The 24,960-nt window shown below is 52.5% G+C and overlaps 1 protein-coding gene across 7 annotated transcripts in view; it reads left to right on the top strand.

Moving 5' to 3' along the window:
* Window positions 1-24,210, top strand: part of FYN (FYN proto-oncogene, Src family tyrosine kinase) — a 150,266-nt gene extending 126,056 nt beyond the window's left edge. For all 7 annotated transcript variants that reach the window (XM_037012327.2, XM_073220766.1, XM_037012326.2 and 4 more), the window contains 4 exons: window positions 1,446-1,522; window positions 1,617-1,770; window positions 12,886-13,017; window positions 22,704-24,210. In XM_037012327.2, the coding sequence (XP_036868222.1) occupies window positions 1,446-1,522; window positions 1,617-1,770; window positions 12,886-13,017; window positions 22,704-22,912 (572 nt within the window). In that variant the 3' untranslated portion in view covers window positions 22,913-24,210. The remainder of the gene's footprint in view (window positions 1-1,445; window positions 1,523-1,616; window positions 1,771-12,885; window positions 13,018-22,703) is intronic.
* Window positions 24,211-24,960: the final 750 nt, after the last annotated feature.

Raw genomic sequence — 24,960 nt, forward strand, 5'->3', positions numbered from 1 at the left:
GCCTCGGGGCTCCACCTGGCAGTGACCCGCAGCCGCAGGGGGCGGGGAGTGGGGCTGCCTTGCACCTAGTTTCTGCGTGAGACCAGCGTTCCCGTTCGGAGCACAGACTGTGCTCAATAGGAAAAAACAGTTTTGAGGCAGACTGTGACCTTGAGTTTCCCCCTGACCCTTGTGAAATGCAGCACCTATGCACGCTGCCCACGTCAGGAGTGCCAACTCCTCTCTGTAATTAAAACACTCATTTTTAATAGCAGGGGTGATACAGAGAGCTGTGGAAGTCTGCTGTTGCTTTGCATGTTGTGGCTTGTGTGAAGTTTCCTTTTTGCCAGGCTGAGCAGTTGAGATCAGACACTGTTCTCTGGGGCAAGGTTAGTCCCCATAATTTCAACATCATTTTTTTCCAGCTGATGTTTTTTAAACATGAGATGAAGAAAGACATTCTTTTGAAAAGCACATTTTATTCTCATTCTCTCTGTCTGTCTCTGTTCCTCTCTTTCTAATCAAAGCAGTATTGTCGGGAATAAGCCAAAGATTACTTTGTTTTGGAAAAATAGATGAACCAAGCAAGAAACAGCCTTGCAAGGCAGTGCCTTTTACCAGGACACCAGTGCAGTTTCCTTTCCACATTCTTCCTTTTAAAAGCATTTGGAATGTTTCCTGGCAGCTTGTTTGTCCTTTGTATCCAGGGTTATTTGCTAAATAACTGTTGATTAAAGCACAAAAAAATCCCAGCGACCATTGTGAAGCCTCCAGCCTCTGCACGTGAATGTTTCGGCCCTGGAGTTAGTTCTGGTCGCCTAGGGCTGTTGTCACAGTGGCCCTGGGGCTCCAGCAGTGCTGTTCCGGGTCTCACAGGGGAGCTGCCCTGCCCCGTGCTGCTCTTCAGATAAACTGGGGACATTCTCACACTTCTCTGCATATCAGAATCACCTGACAGATCTCCGAATACCGGTTTCTGGGCCCAGCCTCCAGAGGCTGATACCGTAGGCCTGGGGTGGGGCCCTGGAGTTGGCATTAAGGTTGGGGGGAGGGGGGATTGCTGTTTCTGCTGGTCCCAGACCACATTTTGGGAACACTCCTCTGGGCAGTGTTTTCCCCACATCAGTCCTGTGTGGAGGGCCAACGAGGGAATGAGACGGACATGGCACAGTTCTTCACAGGTTCTTCGTGACATAAGGGGACCGAGTCCCGTTTCCTCTAGTTTCATCAAATTTTTGCTGTCCTTAGAAAAGGAGTCACCATTGCTTATTTTTAAAAGGTACAACTGCTGCCTCCAATGCATACTTTCTTCTACCCTTTTTTTAATATAAATCTCTTTTTTTTTAATTGATGGCATTATCCCATTCAATTACCTCATCACTTCCAATAAGAAAATGAAATACAGCCCTTTGTTGGGAATTTTCATCTTTCAAAGTAAATTGGAATGTTTTATGTTTGGTTCATAGGAAGTTTACTTGATTTCTTGAAAGATGGAGAAGGAAGAGCCCTGAAACTACCGAATCTTGTGGACATGGCAGCCCAGGTAGGCCCTGTGGTACACCGGCTCCTGCTGCAGGTCCCGGTACACGGAGCGCTGTGTGGTGCCACAGCCGCGTCCTGTCCCCTTGTCTCCACAGGTCGCTGCAGGAATGGCTTACATCGAGCGCATGAATTACATTCACAGAGATCTGCGATCGGCAAACATTCTAGTGGGGAATGGACTCATATGCAAGATCGCTGACTTTGGATTGGCCCGACTGATCGAAGACAACGAGTACACAGCAAGACAAGGTGGGCGCTCGAACCACTGCACCCTGCGGCGCAGGCACGCACTGCACACCTTCCTCCCCACCCTCCCCTTCCCATTCTTCAGCTGGGTTTTTTCTTCTTGATCTGGCAAGAACCTGACAGCTGTGCAGATGGGAGACAGGTAGTAGGATGGACCTCTTAGGGAAGGATCAGCTGTTGCTTTCTGGTGGATGAGTGTCCACGGGTGTGGTCCCCTGGCTCATGCTGCCCTCCTCACAGTGCCCGGTTCTTGGACACTTTGCCGTTGGAGAAAGAGGGCTGAGGAAGACCAAGAAATCAGTCAAGCAGTAGCTCATCAATCCATCAAAGTCTTAGCAAAAAACAGAAGGCACGCTCACTGGAGAATTTAACAAAGGAGTTACTTGGAAAGGTATGGGCAGGGCTCAGGAAAACCCACAGGGCATGATGCAGTACCCCAGAGCAGTGGACCCAGACATGAAGGGCCAGGGTGGGAGCGGGCACTAGAACTAACGGCGAGCAGCTGTCCGAGGCCACCTTTGGGAGAGACAGCAGGGCTGGGTCTGGAGGACTTGTTCTGAGCTCGCACTTTGGTCCTCCTCCAGACCTCTTACCCAACCCAGCTAGAGGCCAGAGGAGCCCATCGCTGAGTGTGGATGGGCCCCGAGCAAGAGGGAGAAGCTAGAAGGGAGTCTGGAGGGAGGATGGAAGACGACATAGTCACTCCTGTCTTCATCTCCCTCCTTCCATCCTCTTTGAAGGTGTATAGGAAGCCTCTAGATAAAGTACGTCCCACCCCAGCAGCCACTCCAGTGACACAGCCTTTCAGTGCCTGCAGAGCATCACACGCCAGCGGGGCCTACTGGTTTGCTTTCAGTCTTCCCAGGCCTTCGCCTCATGGTCAGCAGGTAGATGTCGGAGTTAAGTGTCCTGTTGGCAGTTGAACGTAGGCTCCTCGTGAAGACGAGCGCAAAGGAAGGGGGTAGAGCCTTCAGTGATGCAGCCTGGTCGCCCTGAGCAGGGCCCGGACATGCCGCGGGGAAGTGCTCCCTGCTGTGTCTCTGAAGGGCCAGTTCTGGAATCCCATGCTATTTTCTTTCTCATTCTTCCAGTTCATGCCAGTTCTTCCCCTTTTATCATTCTCAGTGGTCTCCAGTGGTGAGGAAAAGGTTAAACTAAGCCCCTGGCTCCTACAGATGCTGTCAGAATTTTAAAACACATTCAAAAGCTCAGCTATTTGAACTTCCAACAAACTTCCAACACGTAGTAATTCTTGTCCTGGAGCCAAATGCGCACACAGCATGCATGCCCGGCCCGTGTCACACGCACACACACCGGTGCAGGCCAGATGGCATCCCGTCTCTCTGGTCAGATGCACAGGGAGTCCAGAGAGAGATGTGGATGTGGTTCTGAAGCAGGGTGAGCTGAGAGGTGCTGGTGTGTCACCGGGCTGAGCCCTGGCCTCACAGAGTTCACCCCAAGGCAAAGCTGTCAGGTCCCAGCTCACGGATGCAAGGGGAGGGGTGGGTGCAGGTCGAGAGACACAAATGTTTGGTTTAGGATGGGGTGTGATTGGAGGCAGCCTGGGCAGTTGGTCAGTTGGGTGAGCATCTTCCGTTTGTGAAGAGTCCTGGTGATGGAGGGGGGTGGTTCAGAAGCTGTTTCTCCCCTCTGGACCAGAGACCCTATAGAAGTGTGGTTAACAGCCTTGAACCATCTGTGAGCAAGAAGGGGTGGGGGTGCTGTTGACAGGGCCTGGACATTCAGCTCATGGAGTGAGGTTCCTCTGGCTGTGGCCCTGGGGGTGCATGTGAGGATCCCCGCACGGAGTTCCCCTTGCAGCGTGTCACTGCTGCGGAGCAGGGCCAGGGCCACCCTCAGCCCTGGCCACCGAGTCCCGCCTTCCTCCCCAGTTCGCTGTCCCCGCGGCCTTTATGGTGGCCCCCTCACCTCCGCCTTCCCAGATGCTGTCCTCACACCTTCCAGAGGGTCAGCTCCGTACCCTCTGTCCCACATTTCCTTCACTTAATTTCCAAATAGAGGAAATTTCCCACCCTTCCCTCTTATACTGTTTTCTTCTCTTCCCTTTCACAAGTGTCTTCAGATCTGTGCCAAATAATGGAAAGTGATAAGTAAGGAGAATCTAATGAACCAGAGCTGAACTATGGGACAAGCGGCCGGGCCCCAGGATTTGCAAGGAGACTAAAAGAAACACTGCCCTGCCACAAAGGGCAGGAGGGAGCAGGGGCATTCACAGGACACCCCCCGGGTGCCAGGCCTGTGTGGGCACATGTGAGGCGTGGGGAGGGGAACAGCAGCCTCAGAGAGCTAGGACACTTGCACAGAGTCCCACGGCTAGCGGAGGGCAGAGGAGGATCTTAGCACGGGTACTGCTGGCCCTGTCTGCTGCTTACGCCGTACTGACCACCTCTTGCCAAGATAGCAGTTGGGAGGAGGGAGGAAAAACAGATGATTCGTAAGTCCCTTTCCTGTTATTTTATGGTAAAGCTTTGAAAGGGCATGTTCAAGTGCACATGTGTGAGGGAGTTGGAAGGACCTTCATTTTCCAGCTCAAGGAGACAACCCAGCTGCTAATGAAACTCCTCCGGAGGTCCACCCTGCCCCAGCCTCTTCACGAGGCCGGGAGGAGCTCGTGTGCTCTGCAGATGGCGTGCATTCTGCGTGCTGAAGTCTCTGCTGGAGATCATCAGCCGTCCAGACAGCTAGCCCGTGTGCCTGAGGGTATTTGCAGGCCGGGTCTCGTGATGCCCACAGGCCTCTGCACCTTGATTATGGAAATGTGGCCAGTGTGCAGAAGCACATGCCAAACACAGGTACTTTAGGTCTGTGAGTGGCAGTCCTTTTTCAACCTAGTGTTGAGTTCCCCATCTAAGGGCACACTGGGAAGTCTTCTACCCCCCTTTTGAGGTGGCATCTCCCAGGGCACAAGCAGAATTGGGATTTGGCCCTGTGCCCCTTTTCTCCCCACTGGACTGTGCACAGAAGCCTGTGAGGCTGGTCCCCTGCCAACAGCAACAGGAAATCAGCATTGCTCACCAGGGCTACCTGCTCATCTCCCTCAGTTACAGCAGGTGCATCTTCTCTAGTCATAAACTCTTTGCCAAGTTCTGTCTAGTCAGGGTGTCAAAGTGATGCCAACCTTAATAATTTGAGTGGCTTGTCTATGAGTGGGACTTGCTGGCAGATTGATATCAAGAAGCCTAAAACTGCCCAGGGCCATTGGCAAGCAGGAGGAGAAACACGCAGGAGCTTCTCTGACATCAGACAGAGCCAGATGTGGAATGCAGCTCCATCACCTAGCGGCTCTGGGGCCGCCAACAAGTTAGTTAACATTCCCACACCTCAGTTTGCTTATCTGTGAAATGGAAATATGTTTTACTTGCTTTATGCTTTAATTTTTGCAAAGTGGAACAATACATGCAAAGTATTTAGGTGGCCAGCACAAAGTGAGCAGTGAGTCAAAAACATGCTTGTTATTTTGTCCCAGGCAAGACTGACTGACTGGGAGCAAAGAGATGCAGGAACGGACTGTGGACACAGTGGAGAGGCCCTGGCACCACTTGGGAAGGGAGAGAGGGGGCACCGGTAGTTCCCAGGGAGTCACATGAAAGTAATCACGGGAATGGAGCTGCCAGAAGACATGAACAGTCAGGAAGGTGACCGTAGTTTCAGAGAAAGGGGCTGAGCTTGGCTGGTTTGAGGTCTGCTGAGCTAGAAGTGGTTACGGTGAGCATGGAAGTGCAGTGAAGCCCAAAGAGGTCAGTCAGGTGCCCTCAGTATCCCCACTTCCCAGGTCCTGACCTCCCAGCTGGTCACCTCCACACTTCCTGTGCCTCCCACCCCAGCCCCCAGCCCAGGCAATGAGGCCTCGCGTGCCCAGACCACGCTGTCTCCTGTGAGCACCAGGGTGGGGGGCTGTCCCCAAGCCTGGCTTTCAGACTCACAGCCACTCCAGCCTCAGTTTCGTCAAAGCTTACGCAGACAGACAGGAAGCAGTGGGAGGACTCTTGGCAGACTCTATAGTTTTTCTCTTTCCAAGCTTCCAGAACTCGGTGCTGACTGATGTTGAGTTAAATGTAAGCTCAGGTAGACCTGGCTTATGTGGAAGAATGACTTGCTTTCTTGGACACTTATTTTTTATTAAGCCATCATATATTACAACAAAATGAGTGAATCTGAGGTGTCCAACTCGTGGGCTTTTACCCCCAGATGATGATATAGAACAGTGCCTGCACCGGCAAAGACGTCCTCATCCCCCTTCCAGCAGTAACCTCCTCTGAGGTCGCCACCATGCCTACAGCTGTCGCCACAGACTTGTGCCTGCAGCTGAACTTCACATGACGAACCTCATCGTATCCTCTGTCAGGTCTGGCACCTTTCCCACCATTATGTCTGTGAGGCGCATTCAGGTGGCTGCATGTAAGAGGAGATCTTCCCTCTCCGTTGATGAGTATTCCATGGTTCAGATGTCCGTGTATCAGATATACACGTCCGCAGTGTCCGTCCCACTTAGGGACGGAACAGCACATGTAGAACCAGTAGAGGGTGTGCTAGGGACACGGGCGTGGCAGCTTTGTGGGATGTATTTAAGCACCCGACGCAGGAGCCGGGGCCCTACGGGTCAAACCCCAGCTCCACCGTCTCCACCAGTCCTCGGCATCTCAATTTACCACCTCCCGATCAGGTTCCCGTCTGGTATCTCCGTCCTGCGTGTGAAGCTCTCAGCAAGCACTCACATCGGGTGGCTGCTGCTCTCCCGCGTCAGACTGCTTATGGCACAGGTTCCAGGTGCACTGGGAGGTCTGAGGCTGGGTGACCACGGAGCACTTCATGAGGTGGGACTGAGCGGGGAGCAGGCCTTAGCGAAGGAGCTGGAAGGAGAGCAGGCCTTTACAACAAGCTAATAAAAAGAAGTGAGTGGGGTGAGGTCAAGTGCAGGGCATAGGTCCTGGGGAAACACACACTAGGGCCAGTTAACTGTTCGGAGCAGCAAGAAGCAAAGATGAACACCGGTGGGGGACTCGGACTGATGCAGCAAGGAGCCCACTGCTGGGGGCGGGCGTGATGAGGCCGAGGTGTCAAGGGACCAGTTGGAAGGACAGCGAGCTGAAGGGAGGCAGGGCGCCACGGCAGAAGGACGTCCACTGGGATGAGGACCCGGACCAAGTTTTAAGAGAACGTAAACAGGAAAAGGCAAATCCGAGAGGCGTGTCAGGAGAGAGGCCTTCGCGCCGGGCTGGACCAGAGGTCTAAGGGGATGGAGAAGTCCAGCTGGCTCTCGGGTTTTTCACCTTGAAGCCTGGCAGAATGGTGATCTGAGCCCCAGAAAAGGGAGAGCAGAGAGAGGGACTCCATTTGCATCCTAAAATAGTAAAGTGACCATGAATTTTATAAGTCATTCACGTAGTGTAATTGTCCACCCTAGTATAAGAAATCTCCATCAAAATAAAATGTCTTACTCATAGTAACACACTGTGGTGAAAAACAAATTTAGGTTTCTGGTTGCTGCATTTGAGATGAAGTGGGACACCACAGAGGCTTATTCCTTAGACATCTGCAAACCAGGGGCCCAGACTTCAGATGAGAGACAAGCACCGGCCCCACTGACACGGGGAAGGTGGGCAGGTCATCAGCCACGAGGGTGGCTGTGCCCCAGGGGTGAGGCCAGAGAAGAGTGCAACACGAGGCCTGTCAGGCACTTACAGTCAGAGCGCCTGCAGCAGAGATGGCAGAAGTGTGTGTAAGAAGGAACACAAAGGGAAGAATGAACTCAGGAAAGGCACTTTGTTCATTTCCCAGGGAAGCTGGAGCTTTTCCAGTGTTGGAGTCTGGTCAGTGTCACTCCTTTGTCCCTGAGCCTGTCGGCGCTGCTCAGGTGTGGAGCGTGTGCTAAAACAGTGCAGATGTGGTGAGAGCGTCCAGGTACACAGGCGCGGGGGCAGGACTGACTGCCGAAGTGCCACCTACCCGGCTGGTAGTCGCTGGCAGACGCCTGCCGGCCTTGAATGTCTTGGTGCTCCCCCAGAGTTCTGAAAGTTCAGGGTGCTTCTCGCGCCCTGTCTCACCACGAATCATTCTCAAGGAGACGGTGTGTCACGGTCCACATCTTAAAGACAAGAAGACCAGGCCAGGACGCTATCACGCTGCTGCCCCCAGCTCCGCGGCCCTCCTCGCACTTAGGACGGGATCCAGAGCCCTTCGTGCGACTCGCACAGCACCTGGCACTGTCTGGCATATACAACAGCCACTTATGTATCTCCTTCTCAAACTGAGCTGCAGGCCCCATGATAGCTGGAGGTGGGGTGCCCTGTTGTAGCCCCAGCACTAAGTACAGTGCTGGCGGTGGTGGGGAAACCCGGAAATATTTACGGTAGGAAAAGAAAGACAACAAAACCAGCCCAGCAGGGGGCTTTGTGCTGTTTTGTGAACACACTTTGGTAACTGAGTAAATCCTAACTTTTCCTTTCTCTTAACTCGTAATTAACCTTATTTTGAATGAGAAGAGTCAGGGCCCCTGAGGAGGAGTGGTTGGTGTCCAGCCACCCTGTCTGTCTGCTGATACAATCCCCCAGCTACAGCCCCAGTGACCTGGGTCCAGTTTGCACAGAGCAACGTCTGGGGCTCTTCCACCTTTGACCGATTCATTCATCCCCAAAGGGGCTCCAAGCAGCTTCAGCTAATGCTAGAAGCACAGGGTTTCCAGGTATCACTGGGCTTCATTAGTGTGACAGTCGCATTCCTACTGGGGTTGGCAGTCAGACCCTTAAAAGGGTATCCAGATGGCGCCACAGTGACGGCTGTCACAGAGGACAGGAGGACCCACCAGAGAACGACAGGGCTCGGGAATGAGCCCCACACAGACCCTGGTGGCTCAGCCTGGCTGGGGAGGGCCGAGTGGCTGTCCAGTCGCTCGCTCGTTCAGCTCCTCTCCGTCTAGTTCCTTCTGTGCACGAGGCGCTGGCCCGAGTCCTGGGGATGTGGCGGCCATCCAGGAAGACAGGCTCTGCCCTCAAGGATGGTATCTGTATATCTGTCAGTCTGTCTGTCGAGCGGGGGAGGGAGGGACGCCCTTCAGATGATGAACATATTCCCTGCTCTCAATAGTAACAGCGGCAAAGAACAAGACACTCTGTCCGCACCACTCTGGGGAACTTACCCCAGCCTTAGTGCTTAGGCTAAAAGATTCCCTGTGCGGGCACCACCTCCACTAAGAACAGAGAAGGAGCAGGGGCTAGCTGCGGGGTGGGGACTCACAGCAAAGGGGGCGGCCTGTCCCGGGGCCCTGCAGCTGCGGGAGCAGTCAGAGGTCAGTGGAGAGTCCAGTGGAGGGGGGAGCAGGGGAGGAGGGGGCAGTCTGTGCGTGTGAGCCATTGTGGGTGTCCAGGCAGGCGATGGGGAGTGGAGGCGGCAAGGGCTGGGGAAGGGACACCTTCAAGGGACGTGTGGACGCAGCGTGGAGGATGAGGCGGTGTGGCCAAAGATCATCGGGAAAGGTTCCTGAGCTCCTTGAGCAGGCTGTGCCGCCACCTGAGTGCACGTGATGAACGAGCAGATGGCCTCTGGGTGAGGAGGGCCTCCTCTGAGGCCAGGGGGCTGACCCGGCAGCAGGTGTGTGGAGAGAAGCAGAACTGTCGGAGAGGGGGTGTTGTCCGGGTGTTGGGGTGGAGGCTTCCCAGGGCAGCTGCGGTGGAGGGAACTGGTCACTCAGGCCAGGGCCTTAGGAGGGAGGTCCCGTCAGGGCACAGACGCAGGCACCACAGCCAGGACAGCCGGGGAAGCTGAGAGTGGGTCCCCTGTCCGCACAAAGCTTGTGACTGCTCTGGGCACCAAGGCAGATTCAGAGAAACAGGATTGAGATGGATATAAGAAATTATTATTTAAAACTCTGGTCCATTGACTCACCACAGGAAATGATTTGGCCTAAGCTGAGTGGTCCCTGGTCCTATTCTGGGAGGAAGTGACTAAGTACAAAGATTCTCTACCTGCATGGGAGCCCTGAGCCTAGCTGGGGAGGTCGGTGAAACCTGCAGGCACGTACAGGAGAAAATGCCTTTAAGTCCAGACACAAACACGTCCTTGTTGCACATGCCTTCTGAGGCCACTCGGTAGGAATCACAGCTGGAGGGGCGGCGCCTCTGCTTCCGGTTCATGCAGACCCTGAGCAGCACGCCGAGTATAGCCGTGCCTGAGAGCCGTGTGCCTGTGGCAGGCCCTCGTCCCCGCAGTCTGCTGCGGCTCCTCCAGGAAGCGCAGCGCAGACACCGTGTTGGCGTCTGAATCCTGCTCCCAGACAAGAGAACTTCTAGGGTCAGTCAGCTGGAATGTAGCAATATCCAGTCACTGTGGTGTGGGCCTCCTGGCATGGTCTCCTCTTTTCTAGAAACCCATACCGCTTCGAAGATGACTTTGACCCTCACGTAACGCTGCCGTGATATCTGTGAGGAAGTCTGAAGGTGCAGGACTTTATTTTCAAGGGGAAGGCAGTGTTTACACCCAGATGATCCTCCCTCCCAGTTTCTGAGCTTTGCTGATTTCACCGAAGGAAAGCCCCCCTGGCAGCCCCCAGCAGGACCCCCTGTGGGACTGTACATGCAGGCCACTGGACAGCCATGGGCCAGGGTCGGCAGTGAGCAATCTGCATGGCCATTCGCAAAGACCCCTGCCAGAGGCCCCATGGGGACTTCCCCCTGTTTTGAGCAGCATCTGTGCACTCAGGAGATGGGAAGCCAGGATGAGGGGAAACCCAGCATGATTAGTGCTTTTGTGGGACTTAGTTAATGATTAACAGCTTATCCCTGCTTTCGTTTATTAACCTGTGACTTCCTTGAAAAGGAAAATATGAGTTCTCTTTAGAGAGGTTTCTTTGGTCAACAGTGGCTGCTGTTTTAGAATGGAGAGGTATTAAGAGAAATTGGACAAAGACACCACTTGTTTTCCCCCAAAATGTGTTAGGTGTGAATATATATTTCTTATCTTAGGAAGAAAACTATGCAAAACAAATTTAAATAAGCTTCTGCTATTAAGTCAAAGCACATATCTACAAATGACTTCTTACTGGAGATTCATTACAGCCTTTGTTTGAACTTAACTTTTGGAAGGTTTATGACAGCTCTTGTTAATACGTGATATTATAATGAGAAAATAACAGAGCAGAGAATCAAAATGGCTTAAATATTGACATTTGTCTTATTTTTAATGGGAAATTATAAAATCTTCTCTCAGAAAATCCACAGTGACCTTATCCAGATTCTGAGCATTTCCCCCTCAGCAGCACACACACCTTCTCTAGCACCGAGGGACTCGAAGAAGCAAAGAAAGGCCCCTCTGCTTGTCTCCATTCGCAGGATCCGAGTCTGCACAGTGAAGGAAATGTTCTGTCTCCTTCACAGATGGATGTAGATTTCCAAGCCATTTGGCCCAAGAGATGGTTTAAATGGGAATGAATTTAACAGACCTTTGATTCTCTGGAATGCAAGAACTCCATCTGAGGTTTGGTCCAGGACAAAGTCTAGAAAATCTATCACATTAATGCCGGCGGCTCAGAGCCCAAAGCTACATGAACAGGATGCTCGATAAAGAGAGTGTGAGAAGAGTGCTTCGAAGGAGACTTAAAAACAAGTTGGCTGTTGACAGGATACCAGGCCTTCGTGGGTCATATACCACCTAAGAAAAGACAGAAATAATAATGCTTAAGAAACACAGCTGATTAAAAATAACTCAGTACATAAAAGGAAAACTATAAAATAGCTTCTCTGCTCTAGTGTTAATGTGAGATGCCACACAATGAAATAATAGGAATTTTTTTTACTTCTTCTCACACTGGCAAAAAGGGATGGAAAGGAAAATTATATTGCCAGAAAATACCAGGGGTAGATTCGCTAAAGATGTTAGCTTGTACTGTATTTAAAACAAAGATCTAATTGCTGTAATTTATCATACCTCTGGTTATTAAGACCATACCAATTTAAAGATTTTAGTCATTCACATTGTGACTTTTTATAGACAACACCACGAGAATTTCTAGCTTTGTCAGCCTTTGTGTGATTTTTTTTAGGAGCTCCTAAGTCAAATGGACATGCTTTAAACATGTAATTGTGTTCACATCAGTAATAAAAATTCCTTGTATTTTCCTTTTAGTTTGTTCAGTGAAATGTCCAAAATTGCTTTGTAATTGCTGAGCCTGGTGTGAGAGAACACAGGGTGCTGCGTGATTCTAATCTGTACATACAACTAGCACAGAGCAGGGGGGCACCCACCCTTCCTTTGTACTGGGGAGAGGATTCTTCCAATGATCGGAGAAATTGAAAGAAAGGGTTTACTGGCTTTGGCATGAATTTGCTCCTTGACCTTGAGAAGTCAGAGATCCATAAGACAGTCGGGGAGGCAAGTCTGCTCTTTAAAAACAGACACTACATCGTCTCCTCTCTAGATGGCAAGAGAAAGGGAGGGAGGTAAGCAAGGGATCCTGCGGTGCCGAAGGAAGCCTATCCCAGAATGAAAGATGGCCCTGGGGCTGAGGGGCGGGGGGTGGGGAGGATGTCAGGGCTGAAGGGGTTTCTCTGTGGAGCGTGTGGGAGGCTGTGGGGAAGCAGACACCCCATTTCAGCAAAACTGTATTGCTGTAAATTGTTTGCACCCAGAGAAGCACGGTCATTGATTCGGTTTTTATACACCTCGTAAGAACAGACAATGGTTTTATGTGCAAAGAATTCATGAGAGTAGCTTTATGACTTAATAATATGTGTCTTTATTAAAATATATCATTATTTCAAAGCAAAAGAAAAAATACATAAATTAGTTTCCTAAATGAGAAGCCAGTCCCACCTCCAGACCAAACCTATGACATTCAGTGTGGTCATAGATTCAAGTTCTAGAAGCCAGAGCTCTAAGCTGCTTTGAAGTGCACTCCCTTGTTGGAAGCTTAAACTGGTTTGCTTAAGACCCCGCTCCAGGTCACAGGTGTACGGCACCCTGGTCCTCGTCCCTCCATGTCTCACCATCACCCTGCCCTTCTCTCTGAGCTCTCGCCCCCGTGAAAGCGGCTGTCCAGAGCTTCTTCCCACCAGCCCCCAGCGCCGTGCTCTCTGCCTACCAAGTGACCAGGTGTTCCTTCTGCAGGTGCCAAGTTCCCCATTAAATGGACGGCCCCCGAAGCAGCGCTGTACGGGAGGTTCACAATCAAGTCGGACGTGTGGTCCTTTGGGATCCTGCTCACTGAGCTGGTCACCAAAGGAAGAGTGCCATATCCAGGTAAGCTCAGGTCCAGCAGGACGCTGCTTGGGACACCTCGCCCAGTGTGCCCTCTAAGCCCCCATCCTCAGCTTCCTGCCCGGCGTAAGTGTGAGGGACACACAGGTACCCAGACAAGCCGAGCTGGGAGCCGCCAAGAGTTGTGGCCAGGATTGACATAATAAGCTGCTGGTGTGGGGGCTTCGGGCCACCACAGGGCTTGGAGCCTCCCTCTGCCCGTGGCTCCCTGAGCAGGAGCGCCACTGCAGAACTTCAGATACTTGGAGGGAAAGGGGAGAGAGCCCCCTGCCCTGTGGTGACGTGGGGAGGGAGCCTGCAGGCCCAGCTCTCACCGGCCTGGGCGAGAGATGCGGCTCACCGCCCCCTCCTGGGCAGCAGGGCACTGTGCAGACATGCGTGTGACACGGGGCCAGAGCCTCTCTGGGCTGGGCCGTTTCCAGGTTACCAACTTCGCGCTGCACAAAGCAGCCCCTGCTGGGCGGCCACCGATACCACAGACAGATGGTGATGTCAGAGACACCCCTGCCCTTCCCCGAAAGCCAGGCTGTGACGTCATGGCCCAGGGGCCACCTGCCTTCTGGGACACCAGAGCGTGTTTCTCAGCTGCTGCTGCGTGAAGGGACCTGCAATGATAGAAGCGATAGTGCAGGCTCACGGGGTGCTGGGGCCTCCTGTGCATGCTGGCTTTGCGACCGTGTCTCTGCCCCATGGGAGCCAGCAAGGGCAGATTGGTCTGTAACCCCCACGGTCATTTTTTATGACTATGTCTGGTCATCTGCAGAGGCTGCAGAGAAATAAAGAGGATCGCGTCAGGTTGGTGTGACCTCAGGACCCCTCCCAGAGCCAGGCTCGCAGAGGCAGAACGGGCCAGCTCCCCGTCCCTGAGGCAGCAGTTCTGTGCTCAGAGATGCAGGTGGATTCCAGTCTCACTGCTGTGCAGCACCACTGTTCCCAGCAGCACAAGGGGGCGGACACTCCGGGAGCAGCCAGCCAGCACGAGATGAGCTTGGAGGGCCTGGGGCACAGCATGGGCATTTTTGAGTTGCTTCTCAGAGGGAGAGCATGCAGTTCTTGGGACTGTGAGGGTGTGAAGTCACCTCTTTACTTCTGGTCTGAATTTTGAACTAATTTCTTCTGCACACCCCCTAGGTTTACAGTCAGCCGGTGTGTTAAATGCAGATGCAGGGAAAAGCCATATTGTTTTGCATTTCTGTGAAGCCTTTCCCTCTAGTCATACAAAGCTGCTTTTAATGTTTCTCAGGGTCCCACACAGAAACTGGGACAAAGGGAAGGGACGGGGCCTCAAGACAGGAAGGCAGGTGTGTGTTTCTGAGACTCTTTCGTCAGGTTTGGTTTTAGCATAAAGAAAATGGCCCCATTTGTAACTTAGACCTGGGCTCACGCGTTTGGCAGAGCGCTAGTATGTATGAACTGCACCAGGCATTGAGCTCCTCTTGGGACGCAGGTATGAATAAGGCATCCACACTCTCGACAAGACTGGCTAGAGCCTCCCTGGAGCTGGGCGCCGCCTCAGCTGCTCGGGGCAGAGCAGCGAGCGAACACGTACATCTTGTCCCTGAGGTCATGGGCCTCACAGTCAGACAGACGAGATATGCAGGTCCAGGAAGAAGGCCACTGTTCCTGTTGATTCATTATTAGACAACCTCAACTGCAAGGGATGGATTACTTGAGTTTGCCCACTGAGAGCCCCAAATCTTCCTTCTGATAATGGGGTCAGGCACCTGATTCAGGTATGTTTGTACAACAGGTCTGAGAGGGGCCCTCCACTAAGAACCCATGGAGACGGCCAAGGAACGTGAGTGAGGACTGGGCCCACTTCATTATGAGTAGTTGTAAAGCTGAGCAGGGGGCACCAAGGGCCTTTGGCAGCTGCTGTCGTTCTGTGTGGGTGGTGGGGATGCGTCCGGGAGGCCTCATGGAGGTGGTAAGCGGGCCTCTGAGGTTGTCTGAAGGAACAGGGTCCCAGGCAAGGTTGGCATGCGGGAGAGCAGCAAGGCCTGGGGCTGGCGCCAGGTTAGGGCTCCCTGGGACAACTGGGAGGAGAGGGCTGAGCGGTTCTGTGCCTGGAGGTATGGCCAGAAAGGCTGATAGGGTCCATCCTGAGGCCTGGCTGGTCAGTGCTGTGTCCAAAAATAGTGTCCTCAGAGGCCACTTGAGCTGCCCACCAGAGAAAGCCACAGAGAACTGCTCTGTCCCTAGCCAGCGTGCTTCCTTTGTTTCCAGCATGCTGTGACGGTTTGTAATTGGACTCCTGAACCTCACCGTGAACTCTTCTGGAGGGAGAGGCCCTTACAGAGGGATCCCAGTCGCAGGGTCACTACTTCAGTGAAGGACAGCGGCTCCTAAGAACAGTTCCATTGAGCTTCACCCAGGTGTTGCTGAAAGGAGGGGCCTCCCCCTCCTGTTCCCTCTGCGGGTGTGCCGCCCACGGCCTCGCGCCTGCTGGTGGCACTCAGGCAGATGCCAGGCCCAGCTCACCGTGCCTCCAGTCTGACGTCTCCATGCTGTAATTCCGCAATCGGCGGAAGCATTTTTTTCAAGAACAGCAGGTGGCGGTATTTTCCTGGGTCCTTTCACGTGAAAATGGCCTGCTACCCTGGAGGGAAGGTGGCTGAGGCCGGAGGTCCGGGGAGAGGCGACTCGCTGCTCACTGCGGGCTTTATAAAGCTTTCCAGGCATTTTTGCCTGGCTTGAATGTGGGCTCAGAATAAGAATCAGAGAAGGAATCTGAACGGAGTGTGTGGCGTGACCAGTGGAGGGCAGAAGGGTCAGGGGACAGTGAGACATTGGCCTGGGAGGTTGGTCAGCGAAATTTGTAAGAGGGAGGGGAGACGGCAACCTCACCCTGAAGTGTGGCGCTGAGATTTTCAGGGAAGTCGTGGGGGAGTCACAGCGCCCTGCCAGGCAAAGAAGGTTGCTTCCAGACACAGAAGGCCCCCTTTCCCAGAGGCCCTGGCAGCAGCAGCCTGAGGCTGCCTTGGCACAGAGGTCTGGCCTGCCTTTCCATGAGCCGGTTCAGAACCATTCTTGGTGTCAGTATTAGAACTGATTTTACACTCATGGGTTGCTGAGTGTGAGAAGTGAAGACTCTTAAAAGCAGTTTTCTGAAGTTGATGCCTAAATTCAGGGTCATGTCTTTTAACCTGACATTTCGCCTTTAAAACCTCTCCTTCCTTTTCACGGGCCTTCCTGCTTCCCATCGCCCCTGTCGCCCCCCAGCACCACCCTGGCTTTGTCACCACCAGAGTTATTACCCTGGAAACACAAATGAGGCATCTCGCTCGCCTAGTGGAAATGCCCGTGGCTCCCCTTTGCCTTCCAGACAGACCCCAGGAGCCTCTCTGTGCGGGGCTGTATCACGTTCCTTCAGTCAGTCCGCCGGTATTCATCAAGCACCCGCTGCCTGCCAGGTGCTGCCGAGGCAGCAGCAGTGCAGCCCAAACCAGAGGGCACAACTCCTGCCTCAGGAACTTTTACTCACGGTGAACAGAGATAAATACGAAAATCAATTCTGTGTTAGCTGAAGGTAACAGGTACAAGGAAAGTGAAGCAGGACACGGGTAGAGGATGTCAGGAGAGGGTGGCAGGGGAAGGCCTCCCTGGGAAGATAGCATGAGTGACGACCTGGGGGAAGCAGGCCCAAACCAGGCAGGTTCTGGGGAAGGACCCTGCCTTCAGGGGACTCAGAGCACTAAGCCTCAACTGCAGCCAACAGCTCTGAGCCCAGGCCTGGCAGGTCGGACAGCGCCTCCCCTGGTGGTCAGGACTTCGGGGTCACTCTTAGCAGGATACAGAGCCACTGGGGGCTTTGAACAGAGGCGACATGGCCCAGCCCAGAATTTCCCCCTTGCCACCCCCGCCTCTGCACACCAAGGGACCTCTCCAACACGCAGATCTCACGTCTCGGCTTCACTGCTGCAGAACCCTTCAAAGCCCAACCCAAAGTCACCTCCTTTGTGTCCCTTCTCCACATCCTGGCCCAGTGGGTTGCCCCTTCTGCTTGCTTCCATGACACCCAGCACATCTCTTTTGAGTGTCTATTTCACAGTAGCTCTGAACTCTGAGAGGGCGAGGGAGCTCCTTCTGTTTCCCGATGCCCAGCACGGTGTCTGCCCCTTCACAGACTCTCAGTGGGAATGAGTGAGTGGATGGGCGGTGGATGGGCGGTGGGTGGGTGGGTATGTGGATAGGTTAGGAGAGGAGGAGATTATGCCTGTGAAGTTATTGAAACCAATTTTTTTAACTTGGCCCATAGTTTGCAAAGCCTTTCTCATCTATTTCACCATGTCACACAGAAATATGGCGTGTGTTTTCCCAGCCACAAGACAGCATCTGTCCTCAGAGCTGTTCTGGGACTCTGACCCTGTGGCCAGCGCACACACACGTCGCAGCACTGTCCCAGGCAGAATGTCCCGGCCATTCTGTGCTAGGCTCTCAGCTGAGCCCCTGCTTTGTGAACTCGGCAGGAGCTGGCAAAGCAGGAATGCTGTGTTAGGGACACCACAGTGATCTGTGCATTTGAAGCACTTTCAGATCTCTTAGCAAGTGACAGCTGCTTGGCTTTGATGAATGTGTCCAGCCACTTGATAACGCCTGAAGGGGTAAGGGGATTAGTGACACTAGTAGCACCTTCCTTAAAGAGCTAGAAGTCCTCCTTGGCCTCCCTCTGCCGCACTCAGATTACAGACATGATCTCCGCTCGGCCCATTGCTGTCACCTACGCTCACGCCTGGGCCCAGCATGCCAGCAGGAGCAGGTTTGTCTTAAGGGAGAGAGAGGTTAGACTGTCCAGCCAGGAGAGTGGGAAGCAGGGTGGGACCACTGATCCTGGCCATGGGTGCTTTGTCCCCCACCCTCCCAGCCCCCACGCTGATCCTTCCAGCTCATGGCGTTCCCAAGAGAGGAACCCTTGCCAGGAAGGCCTGGGAATCATGCCAGCACCTTCCCTCCAAGGTTTCTGGGCCAGTGCGGCGGGGAGAGGAGGCGGGGTGCGAGGAGAATGTGCATGGGGACTTGCGCCGCCCTGCGTTCTCAGCTGTGCATCCCTCCCCGTGGCCTTCCTGCCCACACCCTCTTTTCACATCGGGGACAGAGTCCTCGGCGGTATATCATCAACTTAAAGTGACCCTTGTATGTTATGGAGCCTGAGTAGCTCGTGTCTCTGCACTTACTGACGCAGCCTAATAAGCACAGCTGCCCCAAGGTCTCAGCTGGCGGGGAAAGAGACAAAATCGTCACACTGAGCCTCGTCAAGCTCCCCCTTTATTTTCGCATGTGCTTTCTGATCAGCATCTATCTGTACTTTGTTCCTGGGCCAGAACCCAAAGGCAGCAGCATGACTCGAGCACGTGCTGGTCTGGTAACACCTGCTCCTGCCGAGCGGGCACCATTCACACGACCTCCTGCCTCCACCACCAGGACAGCCCTGCTCAACAGACGAGCAAAATGAGGGCTTCTTACAGGTTTATGCGGAGAAGCAGGGGAGGCTCTGACAGGCCTCGCGCACAATAGAGTATCATTTCTTCTGGCTGGAAAGCTCAGTTTTCAGAAGTGGCCTGGCTATCTGACAATCTTAACATCATTCCCATTGTTGAAGTGCTCAGTTGTTCACATGGCACAGAAATCCAGGTTCTTGTAACCCATAGTTAAGTCCAGATACAAACTCGACCAATAAACAGTTAAAATTCCTGATTATGTGGAGATGATGATCCCTCTGAGACCAATGTCTGCTGCACAGAAGGGAGGCAGGAGAGCAAAAGACACTCCTCTTAGCAAATGTTTTCCGGACAGGTGAGTGCGCTGAGCGCGGAGATGCTTTATCACCAATTGAGAAACTGAGGCAGGGGCGGTCGGTCACCTGCCGGAAGACAGTGAGAAACTCGAAGTCGCAAGTAGTGAGTGGCTTTGCCAATGGAAATGAGCTTTTTTTCCTCCCTAAAGAATCTAAAGGAAAAGAGGGGAGCCTCTCTTCTCAAAGAGAAATAGGAAAGTTTAAAAGAGGGAGGGGGAAAACGAAAAGGAAAGAAGGGAAAGAAACAGGTGGAAATGGACTGTTGGGTGCCGTGCGTTCTGAGGGCTGGAAAGCGGGAGGTGGAAACCCGACCTCAGTTCAGAAACCAGGAGGAAGGTCTGGGTTCAGAGAGTGCGCGAGAGTCACAGGGGCAGGAAGTCGGCTGGTGGACGGACCTCGGCTGCAGTGTTTTGGGCAGACCGACTGGAAACGACGCTCCCAGGGGCCAGGTCTGAAAGCCTGAAGTGCACGGTGGCAGGAGGCCCCCCGGGAGACGCTGAGCCAGGGCCCGCACGGGGCTTCCATGAGCCGCGCCTGTGAGAGGCGCCATGGAACGGCCTGTTTTCCTGTGAGCCCGGGGGAGCGCGGAGACAGGCAGAAGAGGGCAGGCCTGCAGGGGACAGGCGGTGTGTGTGTGCTCTCTGGTGCCAAGCTGTGCACCCCGACTCTGGCGTGCTAGCTGGGAACGGGGCGCGTGCCCAGGCACACTTTGGGAATGTGACACTTCCCACAGTGGAACAGCACTGGCTGGTGGGACCAGCCCTCCTATCGAGAAGGGTCTCTGTTGCAGCTCCCACTAGGGTCCTGAAGTGCTGACAAGTGTTTCCTGAAAAGCTGCCCGTGCATTGTGTTTTAACCTCCTTCCTTTCTCTGCCTGCCCTCTCACATTCTCCCCCGACAGTGGGCGGACAGGAAGAGCACACCCCGCCTGCTTCCTCGTTTGGAAGTACCCCTCCCTGGGAAGACCCTTCCCGAGCACCCTAGGCATCGCAGCGCCCACCCAACTCAAGCTTGCTTACATCTCTCGCCTTCCCAGTCCCGTCCCTCACCTCCAGGCATTAGATAAATCAAGGTCTTGGGAAAGCAGATAAAAGAGGGGAAACAACAGTTTTCTCTGTAACAAAAATACAAAACTGTCTTTAAAAAAAATGAAATAGGCTCATCCTATGGTAGCAAACAGTGTAAAATCCATTTGGCAAAAATTAATTTTTGAAATAAAATATATGACTTTTCAACATTCTTATAGTCAAGAATACAGCTTTTTAAACTTGACCCCAACCCACTTATTTTGGCCATGGTGTGTAGGCTGAAAACTAGCCTGAGCCCTGCTGAGTGGCCATCTACTGGCACTGTGCTGACAGAGGCAGCCTGTTGGAGGTCATGCCTCTGCATCTGTGTCCAGGGCGTGGGCTGAGCACGGAAATAATAGGCTTGACCCAAGTGGCCAATTAGACTTTCCATTAGTGGAGACTGAATCAAGAGTTTTTTAAAAGCATGACATCTTTCCATTTGAATAGTTTGTTTTAATGAAGTGAACTATTTCCTGGCATAAGCCCCACAGAGCAATACAATGGCTAATTACCCTTGGTGGTGCCATTTCAGGCAGCTCAGGACCAGGATAAAGCATCGAGGGGACTTGTAACCTCAGCCAGAAGGGCCTGTCGGACCGTCTGAGGTTGAGGGCCTCTTTCCATCTTCCCCTGGCTCCTGGCAGTTCCTGGAGGCCCAGGCCACGTGGCTTCCGTGATACTACGAAACCAAAGACTAAAGCATGAGGCAGACGCTTTGCAGAAAGCCAGGACTAGCACATGAGGATACTCTCTCCATGACCTTTCCAGGCAGGAATGGGGTCACCGCCCTCAGGAATTCCCAGCCAAGGTCCTTGGGACAACATGTGCTTCAGAATCAGACTTTTTTTAATTTAGAAATTCCATAAGAGCATAGACCATACATTACATAGGCCCGTCCAGGGCAGTACTCCATACTCAGACACATCCTTACTTCTGCAGCAGTACGCATGTAAAAATAAAAACAGTAAATAGCCTCATGCCAGGTCAAGTTTTATGGCCAAATGACGTCAGTTCAGATCAGTTTCCTGCCAAGTGAGTCCCAGAATTTGTGGAGCAAGCCCCGTCTCCCACCCTGCTCTCCTGGCACCTCAGGCTCTTCATGCAGTTCTGAGCTCAGGAGTTGGGGGGGATTTAGGCCGACCAGCCACAGAGCTTCCGGAACCCCCACCTGAAGTGGGTACCTGTAAAGTCAGGCTTGGTGTGGAGGCAGGGGACCCAGACTCATTCACCAAACCTCTCTCCAAAACAAGTGTCACCCCAGAAATGTGAGTGAGATTACATTAGAATAATGAAATTGGAAGCCTACTTCAATGTAGGAGTAATACATGGATCTTATCAGCTCAAGAAATTATAGTGGCAGAGAATAAGGAAACACCCTGAAAGGCGTGGGTGGGCGTGTGATTGACACGCTGTAGCTGGCGGCATGGGAGCCCGGGTAAGCCCAGCTCCAACAGTAGTAAGAAAACAGATGGCCGTAGACCCCAGAATCTGGTGCCGCCTCCCCAGGGGCACAGGCTGTGCTCTGGACCCACTTCCTCTGGCCACGCTTCCAGGGTTCTAGCTGACAGGTCATCCACTCCTCCAGAAGTAAAGGAGCTACAATGTGCACGTGCCGTGTTCTGCTGCCTGTGTCCCTGAGAGATGGGGGCAGGATCCTAGGTTCCTCTGTGGCTTGAAATCAGTTTCTCACTTTTATGAATTAACCAGGTGAGAAGTTGGGGAGGATCCAGATTGCAGGCTGGGGACCAAGAAGCAGCCAAACATACAAGAATGTGGCAGGCGGTGGCGGAACACTATGTGGTGAGAACAGGAAGGCGAGCTACAGAACAGAGCCTGGCAGTGACTGGGAAAGGGGTTGGGGCCCATCCCGAGTGTGCTGTCTGCTGTTCTGCCCAGAGACTGACATGCGGGGGGCTCTGCTCTCCGGAGGGCTCGCAGCCTCCCGAGATACCCCCTCACTGTGCGCAGCCCGGCGTCTGGGTAGCCGGCAGCACCCGCTGAGGGCTGCAAAGCTCTCGCATGATGGGCAGCCTGTCTCCCCATCAGTCACCAGACCTTGCAGCCGCTGCTTCTGACAGTGCCCAGCCGGTGACATGGTGGCAGCTCTTGAGCCTGCCTGGAGCGTGAGGAGAACTGATGTATGAACTTCGTAAGTGGAGCTCAGAGAAGATTAAACACAGGGCAGTGGTTTTCATTGCGTGGACTCTTTTTTGTCTGTTTCATTCATATTTTTGTCAGCTAAATTGGGGTGTATTTGACATTCGACAAAATTCAACAATTCTAAGAATACATGACTTTGGATAAACATAAACAGTCACACTCCCACATGCAGGATATTGAACAGGAGCTGGCAGACTAGACTCTGGGCCAAATCCAGCTCCCACCATGTTTTTGTTTTATGCATTTTTGAAAGGTTTTTTAAAAGAAAGAAACATGAACAGAGATCATCCGTGGCCCACAGATCCTAAAATATTCACCATCTGGCCATCAGAGGAGGCTTGCTGGCCTGGTCCAGAGCATTCCCATCACCCCACAGTGTCCCCCACAGCCCTTCACCCCGGTACCTCCAATCTGCTCTGTGCAGCTGTGGTCTCCCCTTTTCTAGAGCCTCGTGTCAAGGAAATCATGCACCATGCTGCCCTTCGTGTCCAGCTGTCATGACACTTGAGTCATCATCTGGCTCTGGGTTTATGGGTAGCGCGCTCGCTGTCTCCAGGCAGGGTCGCACCAGTGTCTCCACCACATGCAGGCTCAGGCCCGGGCCCGGGCCCGGCGGGGCCGCTCTCACTGCCTTGTCTCCGCAGGTATGAACAACCGGGAGGTGCTGGAGCAGGTGGAGCGCGGCTACAGGATGCCCTGTCCGCAGGACTGCCCCGTCTCTCTGCATGAGCTCATGATCCACTGCTGGAAGAAGGACCCGGAGGAGCGGCCCACTTTCGAGTACCTGCAGGGCTTTCTGGAGGACTACTTCACCGCCACAGAGCCCCAGTACCAGCCCGGAGAGAACCTGTGAGGCCTGCCCCGCAGACGGAGGCCTGTCCGGCAGGCTTGCCCACCCCCCTCATTAGCTTTCGGTTCCCAGCCAGCTGCCCCCGAGCAGCAGAACGTCCAGGATCAGATTGCATGTGACTGAAGCTGACGGACTTCCCCGGCCCTCATCAATGACACCTGTCCCCAGATCCGAACCTCCTCTGTGACGCCCCCGGGGCAGAGCCCTGTCACTCCTCAGACTCCGGAAATGCATTGTCTTGATGTCACGTGAAAGGCCAGACCTCTGTTCAGTGTAAATAGTCACTCCAGTGCCAACGACCCTCGTGCTCTCCCTTTTTTTAAAATGCAAATCCTATGTGATTTTAACTGTCTTCACCTGATTCAACTAAAAAAGTATTATTTTCCAAAAGTGGCCTCTTTGTCTAAAACAATAAAATTTTTTTTCATGTTTTAACAAAAACCAATCAGGACAGGTGTTTGTTTTTTTTCTTTTTTATAAATATGAACATACATATGCCCCTGTACATACATCGTGTGGGTGCTAACGTGGAAACCCCGGCCAACCTGGGCCACGAAGCCTCAGGACCCAGAGTGAATTTTCCTACAAAATCGGCATAAAAGCACTGTTTTTTCTGAAAACCAGGCCCTCATTTCTGGCTTTTGGCTGAGCACGAGTCTGATTTTGGTTTGGCGCGCTCCGGGGTTCGTGACCTGCATCCGGCTGTCACACTCCTCAGCAGCGTCAAGCTGGCTTCACAAGCCTGTTCAGTATCTGCCTCAACTTACTTGGTTTGTTCTTGAAACTTAAAAACGGCCGCTGCTACCAGGGAAACTGGAAGATGGAAATTGCACAAACTTCGTGTCTAAAAATAGGAATGCTGAAAAGTTTCCAACTTTTTTATCTAATAAACCTTGCGACCACACCAAGCTGGTCTAAAGCCCTAGGCTCTGTAGTAAGGACGGCCTGCTGAGCTTCCTCACACACCTAAATCGCGGAGGCGGCGGGGGCAGTACATTTCCCATTGTGAAATGCGATTTTAAATGTCCTGTGCTGCGAATGAAATGACTTTCCGTGCATCCAGGAGCCCTCCCAGCGGGCTGACTATGCACGACTTCACACTTCCAGTTGCTGTTTGTACCAACCTTGAATTACATGTTTAACAACAACTAATCAAAAGCCTATTTCTATTGAGTTTTTAATACTGAGTAGCAACTCTGAAGTCTTAATTCCTTTTTTGTTACAATTTATTTGTGAGATTACATTTTTTAATTGTTTAACTTTATTAATTTAGTAATTAAAAAGAGCATTTTGCATTTGAATTTTTCTGTTCATTTGTTTAAACCCTGAAAGGTACTGTAGAGGTTCACACCTGCCCCATGGCAGGCAGGCAGGAGCCACCTGGTGAATTTAACCACTGGGCAGTGATTTCCAGTGACACAAGATTCCAATCCCAGGGGTGGTGGCTTTTTAAGGCTCTGCTGTTATCTAATGAAATCAGAGGGTTCTTAAAGCCAGATTGGCTTACGTTAACACTCTATCAGGCATTTTCTCTAACAGGAATTTTGTGTGTCCCACTTGTAGGAGAAAGATACAATTACAAGAAGAATCTTTCTTGCCTGTCGGTATCCGTGTGTGTATTTCCCAGTGTCCCTCCACCTCCGTAGTGGTGCCAAGCAGGGAAACAAGACGTGAAGGCAGAGGGGCCACCGGTGGCCTCATTCAGCTTTGGGGCATGAGCAGCCCCTGGCATCTCTCACCTTCAGGTCCCGTCTGCAGAAATGAGGGTTGGATGACATGTGCTGTAGGCACACCTGTGATTCTAAGGCCACTGAAATCGTGCAGAAACATACAAGGGCGCTTTCCTTGCTGAAAGAAACTTCGTATTTAGAAAGGTTTTCAAACATTAACAAAAAATGGTGAAACAGGGATTTTCTGGTTAGTCAAGTCTTGGTATTGTTTTTGGTATTAATTCAATTGCTGAATAGATAACATTTCAAAGATCTTATTACATGTAATTACCACATTACTGGACAATATTAACACATTCTAGATATTAAAAGTAAGTTTGT

Source organism: Manis javanica, chromosome 13 (assembly GCF_040802235.1).
Source record: "Manis javanica isolate MJ-LG chromosome 13, MJ_LKY, whole genome shotgun sequence".
Taxonomy (NCBI): Eukaryota; Metazoa; Chordata; class Mammalia; order Pholidota; family Manidae; genus Manis; species Manis javanica.